At 39.0% G+C, this 11,487-nt stretch overlaps 1 protein-coding gene across 2 annotated transcripts; it reads right to left on the minus strand.

Moving 5' to 3' along the window:
• Positions 1-507: 507 nt before the first annotated feature.
• DCAF8L1 (DDB1 and CUL4 associated factor 8 like 1) lies at positions 508-2,358 on the minus strand. Of its 2 annotated transcripts, XM_025373390.1 has the most exons (2): positions 2,067-2,358; positions 508-2,030 (listed from the first exon to the last, which is right to left on the minus strand). In XM_025373390.1, exons 1-2 carry the CDS (start codon positions 2,341-2,343, stop codon positions 508-510), a joined length of 1,800 nt encoding a protein of 599 aa, XP_025229175.1. In that variant the 5' UTR covers positions 2,344-2,358. The 2 variants fall into 2 exon arrangements, with proteins under 2 accessions (XP_025229175.1, XP_025229174.1); XM_025373389.1 differs by having other exon boundaries at positions 508-2,343.
• Positions 2,359-11,487: the final 9,129 nt, after the last annotated feature.

An 11,487-nucleotide genomic window follows, 5' to 3' on the forward strand; every position in this document is an offset into this window, starting at 1 on the left:
TGTCCAAGTGTCAGTATTCAAAGAATTATGGTTTGCCTTATTTTACCTCTAAAGAATAAACACATTTATGAAATTTTCAAGTCAACTGAAGAACTTGATCTTCAAAATAAATTGGTAAAAGATGAAAAAAAGTAAAAAAGGAATAGTTTTCAGAATGTCTGAAATGAGTAGATACATCTAATAAGGCCATTAATTTTTTCAACAAAATTATGCAATTTTAGAGGTCAATTATAAGGGAACAGAGAAGAGAGGCATAAGTTGTGTATGCACTCATATAAGGGGTAACAAAAGAGGCATAAAGAAATAGAGGAAAGGAATGAGAGACAAAGAATGTGTGGAAGGAAGAAAGGAGAGAAGGAGATGGAAGAGATGGTTTGCAGAATATATTGTGAAAAATAGAAGACAAAAAGCAAATCTATTAATCTATTGACAACTCTAAATTAGTCAGACTGAATTTTAAAGTCCAGGGTACTCAGGTAACATCTAGCTGGACTGGATATGAGGCCTTCAGGATGGCAAGCACTGCACTCGATCTTGGCCCTCCTCCTCGGATGTATCGGAGGTGCTGGAAGACTCATCCAGCTCTTCATTTGGGAACTCAGCTCCATGACCTCTCCAGCCGAAGTGATGAGCTCTCTGTGACAGGTGACGCATGAAGAACCGAAGCATGTGGTTGTCAAACGGGTCGGTATGGTGCAAGTTATCTTCATCTCGTTCCTGCTTGTTCTTCTTAATCACATCTTTTAACCCAGTAAGCTCAGTGGCAGCTTTAGCTGTGGGTGTCCAGATCTTGACATGCTGATCTAGGCCACTGGTCGCCAACACTGGTAGGTAAGGGTGGGGTTCAAGACAGTTTACTATACCTCCTCTGTCCCCCTCCATGAACTGGATGATCTGGCAGGACGATTTCTCCCAGAAGAAGACGTGCCCACAGTCACTACCGCTCACAACAAACTCACTCCTGGGGCCATAGAAATTAACACATTTGATTGTGGCATTATTTCTGTGCCCCTTATATCTCTTAACATACTGAGCACCATCACTGTGAGAGGAGTTGAAGAGGTAAATATCTTCATCATTGTAGCTGGCCAGGAGCTCTGTGCCATCGTGGCTGTACACAATGCAGGTGATGCTTGCTGGGAAATCACAATTAACCAGATGATGAGGAGTGAATTTCTTGAGCACTCCATTGTTTTCTTTCTCATCAATTCTCCTCTGGTCATAAATCCTTACAAATTGATCATGTCCACCCACTGCAAATTGGTAAATATTGGCAGGATTCATCGAGATTGTATACAGTCCCACTTTCTTATCCTTTTCTCTTGTTACCACAACTTTTGAAGCTGGCCGGTCTTGTCTGAGGTCAATGGTGAACACAACGGCATCTTCACCTGAAGTGAGGAACTTATAAGGAGAGTCTGGCTCCAGAGCCAACTCGTGGGCAGGTCCCCTGTGCCTGGCCACACGCTTAGTATTCTCGCAATACGATGCATTAATTAGTTCTGCTACCCGTACCTGTCCATCATGGCCACACATGGCCATGATGGAATCACCACAGTTAGGAAAGAACTTAGCCTGGATGACATTAATATCGTGACCACTCTCAAAGTTCAGTACTGGCTTCTGCCGCACCCAGTCCCACACTATCACCCTTAAGTCATCACCGCTACTGGCCAGCCGGGTGCCACGCTGGTTAAAGTGTACAGTACTGACAGAACCAGCATGGCCTCCAAGAAGACCCTGCAGGCAGAAACGCTGCACAAAGGCTCTTGCCCCACAGGCCTCATATACAAAGCGGGCACTTGAACCCAGCTGCCGCTGGCGAAGAGCAGTAAGGACTTGCCAGCGAGGTCGGGGCAGGGCAGACGTCTCTGACGAAATCCACTCCTCCAGCGCCCGATCCTCCTCTAACAAACACTGCTCATGGTTGGCGCCACCGCATCGTGTACACACCCGAGGCTGTTCTTCTTCCTCCTCCCCTTCCTCCTCCTCCATCTCTTCTTCTTCCTCCTCCCGTTCTGTCTCCTCCTCTCCCACTAAGGGGTAATAAAATAAACCTTCACCACTCACGAGGAAATGCTCAAAATCCTCCACACTTTCAAGTTCGACGTCTTCACTTGAACTTTCTGGGTCTGTGTCTTGATTTTCTGTGCTGGCATCGTTCGGGAAACCACCATCCCTGGTATCACCGCCATCTCCGGTCGATGGCTCTGCGGCCGCCATTTCAGTGTCTGAGGAGGCCGCCGTCGCCACTGCTGCTCCAGACTGCTCCTCTGGGCTGCTTAACAGGCTTTCAGTCCCTAAGTCTGGTAAGCCATCTGTGCTGCCCTCTTGATCGGACATCTCGAACGACGTTTGCCGTATCTGATCTGGAACTGGAAAAGTCAACCCCTAAAAGCTCAGGGAAGAGAGCACACCTGCCCTGAGGACGGACGGTCGGAGAAGGCAGTAGGTTAGCGGCAAAGAGACACCAACCCGATTGGCTAAAAGGGGCGACAAACTAATCCACCAAGGCTGACGTCAGTACGGGAGCCGGTGAGGCTCAGAAGGCTTCTTATCTGCTCGCCTCCTCTCAGGGTCCAGACTGCTCTAATTTTTCCAGGCCCAGAGCCACACCCCCACAGGCATCTTACACTGTGAGTAGCTGCGGTTTTTTTGAAGATTGAAACTTGCCACACGTTGGAAAATGCTCTTATTAGAAAGGTCACGCAGTGAATGCAAAGAACTCTGATATTCTTAGTCTTGCCACCAGACGGCAATATTTTGGCATGACAGAGAGGTCTCTACTATAGGTGTATCTTAAGTTAGACATAGGCTCTGAGACGAGGATGTATGTTTGATTAATTTAAGAAAATGATCTAAGGGAAGACAGTGGATGCAAGGAAGAGTGAAATCTCAGGTGAACATCCCTCAGAGGACAGCTTCAGCACGATCCTCCTGGGGAACTCTGGAGAGTAAATTACATCTGAGTTATCCTTACACCAGGCAAGGGAGTGAACTTTCATACTCCTACACTGTTCAGTCATTGGTTAAAGGCCACACTGGGAGGGATGAGCATATCAACTCCCAGATGTCCCAGATGCTTTACAATCTCTTCATCTGTGGGCAAAAGCCCCTTCAGCAGCTTGAGGGCTAAAGAGCTGTACATTAGTACTGATGCTTGGAAGGGAAAGGGAAGTAGATGGTACAAAAAGGGATTTGAAAGGATCTTGCAGAAGCATGAACATTAACAGCCACAAGGTAGCTAATACAACGACTATTAGAAAGGGCTTTGTTACTACTGTGTATGTTGATGAAAGTACAACTTAAATAAAACTTTAAAAAGTGTATAGAAGTCTAATTTGGAAGGTGAAACTAAAACTAAAGTCATGGTAAGCAAATGCCATTCACTCCCCATATCTTGTTAAACGATGGTTCAAATCCTACAGTTGCCATACCCCTCTTCATGCCAGTTGAAGGAATAATCTGGGGAACAATGGTGAAGTGCAAAGACTGACAGTCTTAAATAATAAGACTCGAAAGTCTAAAAGAATCCTTGACCCAAGGTCTACGGACGAATGATGTGTTAGCAGACGTGAAAACATTAATCTCCTTGTGCTTTATCAGAACTCTTGGGTGACCAGGACCAATGTTAATGATCAGTAACATTTTGAAAGGAATATTCTTTTCTGAACAGTAGAACTCAACAGGGGATTAAAAATACTCAGTAAACCATGCTGTAAACAGATGTTCTGTCAACCAGGCTTTGTTTTCCTTTTTTTTTTTTTTTTTTTTTTGAGATGGAGTTTCACTCTTGTTGCCCAGGCTGGAGTACAATGGCGCGATTTCAGCTCACTGCCACCTCTGCCTCCCGGGTTCAAGCGATTCTCCTGCCTCAGCCTCCTGAGTAGTTGGGACTACAGGCATGTGCCACCACACCCAACTAATTTTGTATTTTTAGTAGAGACAGGGTTTCTCCATGTTGGTCAGGCTGGTCTCAAACTCCCAAACTCAGGTGATGATCACGCCCCCCTCAGCCTCCCAAAGTGCTGGGATTACAGCATGAGCCACCGCATCTGGCCTGTTGTTCCTTTTTTAGAGCATAAAGTAGCTTTAGCATGGTTCTTAAGGGCCCTAGGATTTTCCAGATGGTAAGTGACCATTGGCTTCAAGTTAAAGTTACTAACTGCATTAACCCCCATCAAGAGAGCCAGCCTGGCCTTTGAAGCTGTGAAGCCAGGCATTAATTTCTTGTCTCCAGTTATGGAAGTCCTGCATGGCATCTACCTCCAATAGAAGGCTGTTTGTTCTACAGTGAAAATCAGTTGTTTAGTGTAGCCACCTTCATCAATTAGATACACTTTGTATGAGAGAACTGAGGTGATCCAAATATTCAGTGATCATTAAGTGGGATGATTTGTCAAGTACTACTGGTTCTTCAGTTATTAGTGCTATTTGACAAATATTTCTGGTTTTTCTCTCATTGATGTATGTGATAGGCCTGTACTTCCAGGTCTTTATATGGTTGGATGGGACTGTGTGACCAGATTTACCTGCTCCCTTGTGAGAGGAAGTGCTGTTTGTTACTACTGGGCTGGCTTGTTTTATTGCTAATGTGTGGCCATCCATACATCTCTTTCCCCAGTTTGCTCATGACCTGCAATGTTCCAGATGTCAGCTAGTCTCCATGAATATCTACCATGAACAGAGAACACTTCTCCCATTCCTCCCCAGTAACCCATGATAGATATGTAGCATAAGCAAAATATCAACTTTATCATCATCATCTTTGGAAAATTGGGGAATATTTGTTACTGCAGAATAGCCTAGTCTATCTGACTGAGACAAACTACATTGTCGATTACTTTTTAAATTTTAGAACTTAGGTCAGAATATTAAGTTATGTTTTATATTTAGAGGATGACAAAACCTTCAAGTTATTAAAGATTATAAGTTTCTGACTATCCATTTACAAGATAGTCATGCTTATTTCTCCTAAACAACAAAGTACTCAGCACAGGATAGGTATGTAGTAAGTATTTTTCTGGTGAATTCATGTATTAAAGCTGTATATTTATGAATGAATATATAGAAGAATGAAACAAAACCAAAAAAAAATTCTATTGAACATTCCATGGAGGATGGATAATAGTGAATAACCTAAGGGAGATATCCATTTTGAGTTTAATGTTAACATAAAAATCTAATATTGAACAATTTTACATCAGGGCAATGCAAACAACATTGCCTAAGACTCAGGCTGAAGATCATTCTCTGAAATTTTCATAAGAAACAGTAGATTTATGTTATCTTTATAAAGTGTCCAGCTAAGGGGAGGCAGATTCAAAACCATGTTTAAAATGTTAAATTAAGGCCGGGCACAGTGGCTTATGCCTGTAATCTCAGCACTTTGGGAGGCCGAGGTGGGTGGATCACTTGAGGTCAGCAGTTCGAGACCAGTCTGGCCAACATGGTGAAACACCATCTCTACTAAAAATTAGCCTAACATGGTGGCAGGCGCCTGTATTCCCAACTACTCAGGAGACTGAGACAGGAGAATCGCTTGAACCCGGGAGGCAGAGGTTGCAGTGAGCCAAGATCACGCCATTGCACTCCATTCTGGGCGGCAAAGTGAGACTTCATTTCAAAATAATAATAATAATAAAATAAAATGTTAAGATGTAAAAACGAAAAGAAAATGTGTGTTTATATGTTCATACTAGGCTTGCTTTTTTGTCATACATTGGGGTTAAATTTGAGACTCAACATAAAATTGCTTACAGGAAAGTTTATTTACCCATAATATATGAGAAATCTAAGTAAGATTAATTGCTAAATATCATACATCATTTCAACTGCATTACTTCCTCTCATAATAAGTAGATTACTTTTCACTTTTGTGAGTTAGTATACTATACTGGTAGAATTGAGAAAAGTAGGTCATTGACCACGTCCAGATGGGCAAAGATATTTAGCTTGCGGAGAAGTAGGCCAATCGCACCACAATTAAGACATCTACCTGCTTAATTACTGCTGCATTAAACGATAACCTTCACATTTTCTTCTAGCTCTACTGTCACTGAAAAGTTTCACTATGACACAGTCTGTCAACTCAGAGGGTTAAAATTTTAACATGTATTTCTTGATAATTGTAATATTTGTACATTTTACATGTTTTGTGAGAATCTCATGTTAAAATTAAATCATCACAATATTATTGTCTCTTCACTAAACACTGCATTTCAATGTAAGAAGTGTAATTGATTCAATTTAATTCAGCCAGCTGTTTTATTTTAAGAACAATTTGCTTTTCTCAGCTTATCTTTCCCATTTTTCCTTCCCATGTTTCTGAGAGGAGGAGTTATTTGGTCAGCAGGAAACATTCTTGAACATCAAATATTTAAAACTATGCAGCCACAAATTTTAAATAGCATCCATGTTAGGCCTCTGCTAAGAACAGAGCTTTTGAATCAGGAGGTAATTTTTTTTGTGGTTTGCTAAAAGGTTCATTAACAACAACAATAAAATTGTGAGCAGTTCAGTAAGCTTTGACATTTTTGAGGTGTGCACTAAAAGTATTACCACATATGTTTGCCTTTTCTTTTTATAATCAAATTTTTTATGAAAAATTGAAGATATTATTTTCAAAATAGTAAGAAAGAAAAATAGCAAAGAACAATAAAAGGTCATGTATGCCATTCTACTCTTTAATTAAAAAAAAAAAAAACACTAATAAATAAGACATGATGGAACCTGTAGCATATTCCATAGCAAAACAATATTAATAGTACAGAGTTAAATTTTAAGTATAAAATTTTCCCACTGACATTTATGGTATTGCCTTGACATTTTGTTTACTTCTTTTTAAAAAGCAACATCTGTCAGGAAGCAGTGACTCATGCCTGTAATTCAAGCATTTGGGGAGGCTGAGGCAGGTAGATAGCTTGAGCCCAGGAGTTCGAGACCAGCCTGGGCAAGAGATCCCATTTCTACAAAAATACAAAAATTAGTTGGGTGTGGTGACATGTGCCCAGCTCCTCAGTAGGTTGAGGCAGGAGGATCATTTGAGCTCAGGAGGTTGAGGCTGCAGTGGGCTGAGATTGCATCATTGCACTCCAACCTGGGCAAAAGAGTGAGATCCTGCCAAAAAAAAAAAAAAAAAAAAAGCATTACCTAATTCCGTACTTTCTATATAGTAGAGGTGCAGTAAACATTTGGTGAATTGATTTAAGTGAATTTTTATTTAAAATTTTAGTAAACATATACCGGTATGAACTTTCCCTTTCATCAACATTTGCCCTAATTAAGTTACATCTTGGAATGTTCTATTAATAAAATATATTTCTGTGGCCGGGCGCAGTGGCTCACGCCTGTAATCCCAGCACTTTGGGAGGCCAAGGCAGGTAGATCACGAGGTCAGGAGATCAAGACCATCCCGGCTAACACGGTGAAACCCCGTCTCTACTAAAAATACAAAAAATTAGCCAGGCGTGGTGGCGGGTGCCTGTAGTCCCAGCTACTCGGAAGGCTGAGGCAGGAGAATGGCGTGAACCCGGGAGGCGGAGCTTGCAGTGAGCCGAGATCGTGCCACTGCACTCCAGCCTGGGCGACAGAGCGAGACTCCGTCTCAAAAAAATAAAAAATAAAAATAAATAAATAAAATATATTTCTGTAGGAAAAAACATATCTTAAGGAACTGTTTAGATTTTATCAGAGGTTAAATGCAAGTACTTTCTAATCGTACAAGAAGAATCCTAAAAAAATAAGTAATCTGTCTTCCCTTACCACTTAGCTCCACATACACATGATATACCCAGTGTTCATAGTATTTTGGATGCCTAATTTAGCTTCTGACAGAAATTTCTGTTAATGCACAGATACAATTTTATGAAGTACGTGTCAGTAGTTATTTGCCATGTGGGGTTTTGAGCTTTTAGTTTTAACTCTATTTGGGTAGCAGTTGCTTGAAATTTGAACGTGAGCCATGAGTGTCCTTTCAATACAAAATAAGTGAGGAGCAAAAATCTCACTGACCTTCCCCACCTCACAGTGGAATCAGTATACTGCAGTGGCATGTTTTGATTGATTGACACAGATTCACTCCATCTTTTATGTGGGAGACACTGTTTGGTGGTGAGGAAGGATAATAGAAAAGGGATGTTTGTTGCCCTTGAGAAACTTCTGATATCTAGTTGAGGAGCTAGGAAATGTATGGAAATATATGGGACTTATATGGAATATTGTTCCCATATGAGTCAAAGAATGTTTATGACAACCATTGTGATCTGAACTTTAGAGTCTCAAGATGCTTTTATCCTTATTTTTGTTACACAATGTATTTAATTACCTTACTATTTTACCTACGTCATGCTAGATCCTTCTTATTAGATTGCAAACTTCTTGAAGAAGCATATTGTGAGACACTTGTTTTCATGATTTATGTGGTTGGTACTATTAGAAAACTTTTCAAAATATAGTGAGTAATCGAGAGATATGGTGAGCCATCCATGAAATTCTCTGTTGCATCATGAAACTGTTCTTCTAGTTCACCTCTTCTATCCTTTGTCTTTTTCTTGATTCCTGAAGGGGTGTGGCATCCTTAGGAAAAAATCACAAAGAGGCAGAGAAAAAAGTTAAAATAATGCGTTTCAGTTATGTTATAAGTAGCTGACAATATTAGAAAAAGAAAGGTGGCTTTGTCCTCTCTGAAAAATTTAAAGGATCTAAAACCCCTCCAGTAATGAAGAGTAAGAATCTGTTTTCTTTCTAGAAATAGCCAGTGGTGTAACCCAGTACCTAGGGAGCCTTGTGACCCATGTGAAGGACCTTGATCCTGAGGGTTAAGTAAAGACAAGGCTGAGAGCACCACAGAGAGCAAAAGGAGAGTGATGCCTAGTGCCAGATCTGTCTCACAGACCCTGGCCAACCAACGGGTGAAACGAATACTCAGACACAGGTATGCAGTGTAAGAGCAGCTGGGGGACTGCCTGGCTCTAGTGGCCAAAGTGCAGCCCTGAGAAGCTGGAACTGCTTGCTTTTATTCAGTGCAGGCACAATGCCGAAAGCCTGGAGCATATACAACCTGCAGGTCATTAACATTTATTGTTCCCCTTTCAGGGAATGTCACACATGTGGATGTTCAAAGGTCTGTTCCTAGACAACTTCAAACAAACAAGCCTGAGCAAGATAACTTTCCCTTCCCTCCCTTGCACATACTCCTCGCCCTCTGCCTCAGGGTTAGAAAACAGCTGCCTTCAGCTATTCTCCCCTGAAGGTTTACAGAGCCTTCTGACCTTTCAGAAGACCTACTCCATTCCCTATAGTTTCTCCCACCACTCTGATTAATCTCCTACAGCCTAGAAGAGATATGAAATGAAATATAACAAAGAAAAACTGAAGTACAAACTTTCTTTTAGATTCCATATTCATGATCCTCTGATGATGTTCTGCAGTAGATCCTCAAATAGATTTGTTTTCTTCTGTTACACCTTTATGCACTTTGTAAGCACAAGCAAAGGATAATAAGGAGCACTGTAGAATGTTAGACTTGGAAAAGACTTAGAATTGAAACTTAGGAGGAACCCTCTAATTAATATGTGAGATTAGTAACTGATACCAAGAAAAGTTAAATTCCCTACAGATTAGAAAGAATCTATACTTATGAAAGACTAGCGAAAAGGGGCCAATAACATGTATTAGTATTTACTAAGTATCCTCTATTCTCTATACTCATGACTAGTCTGAAAGGGTGTCTCCCTTACCTTTTGGTTTTTACAGTGATGACTTGTTTTGATGTCCATGCTAGCAGGGAACGAGATCATGTCCCTTGCATTTATTTTAGTTACTACAATGCATCTTTTTCTCTGTTCATTGTTAACTTTTCCTCTTAAATTTGCCATTTTGAAATTAAACCATTACTCAAACCAAAAAGAACAGAAAAAATATTCCCACCAACTTCTAAACATAATCAGACTAAGTTCTTGCTATTAAATTATTTTACACATTCCCTCAGGCAAAGTCTAGATATAATCCAACTGTAGTAATTGCTATAAATGTTATTAAAGTGTAAACAGCTAGAATTAAATATAAGTTCAAGACAAAGCAGTATTATTCAACTCTCTATTTAATGAAAAATCTTCTGTGTTCATCTCATGTTTGTTAAGTATGCCTATGATATTTCATTTCTAGCTGGTGGCAAGAGAAGAAAAATAGTAAGTAAAGGGAGAGTATACCATGACAATCTAAAGGGTTAAAATTGATTTTAGAAAAAAATAATAAAATCCTTTGCAGGCAAATAATTGTCCTCAGATTCATTAATAGGAGCACAGTATTTAATTATTCCTATATTCATCACATTTTCAATGAGTGAACAATTATACATATGTATGTATTCCAATATAAAAACTTCAGAAAAATAATCTCTAAAGTTTATTCACAATTGCTATTTATCAGTAGAAGTTTTGATTTTCCATAAATTTACTTCTTCAGAAAAGAAATTGCTAAAAGATATATCTATATTGTATATCTATTGTGTGTCTATATATATATACACACACACACATATAGTATATCTCTGTAGATACACAAAAGGTATATCTATATTCTATAACAATTTCTTTGTTTCAGAAAGTTATTTTTCACTGTACAAATCCACACATGTAATTGTTAGTTACATTACTATTTTTATATATCTTTATCTATTTTCTCACTATGTTTACCTGTATTTATCCTTTCACCTAGGATATTTAATATAATTTTAAGTTATTTTATTGGGGAAAAAGCATGATAAAATATCCTAAACACACACAGTTGCATATACAAACTTGCAGCCCTCTTTCCTTACAGGAGCCATCATAAATTTCTTGTGAACCTTCTGGAAATATCCCGAGCATATATCCATATTTTTTTTAAAAAAATTTACTTAAATGAGTAATATACACACTTCTTACATTTGTATTTGCAGTTTGTTTGTGTTTTGTTAGAATATCTTTTATGTGCTTCAATATCAGCGTGTAAGGACAGGATCTCTATTTGTTTTAATAGCTAATATTGCAATTGTAGGTATCATAATTTTAAAAAATAAAATATGACTAAAATAACCCTTAGGTGCATTTCAGGATTTAGTTATTAATTAGTAATGCTGAAACGGCAAACATTTTACATATTTTAGTGTGTTTTTATCGTGTTTATAAATGTATGTGTAGGATAAGTAAAATACTGCCAAATTGCATTTCAAATGATTCTTTTCTTTCCTGTCATTTTTTCTTACCAAATACCTCAATGAATTACAAACTTTCAGATCTATGTTACTATAATAAAAAATCTGTACCTCAACTTTTTATTCTTTTATGCTTCTATTTAGAATTTGAACCTTCTAACATGTCTGTTCATATGCTTCACATTATTTTCTTTATAAAGTGTACATTATTACATCTGCCCATTTTTTGTTGTTTTGTAGATTTTTATTATTAGTATAAAATAACTTATCATATGTCAATGAAATAACCC

Source organism: Theropithecus gelada, chromosome X (assembly GCF_003255815.1).
Source record: "Theropithecus gelada isolate Dixy chromosome X, Tgel_1.0, whole genome shotgun sequence".
Taxonomy (NCBI): Eukaryota; Metazoa; Chordata; class Mammalia; order Primates; family Cercopithecidae; genus Theropithecus; species Theropithecus gelada.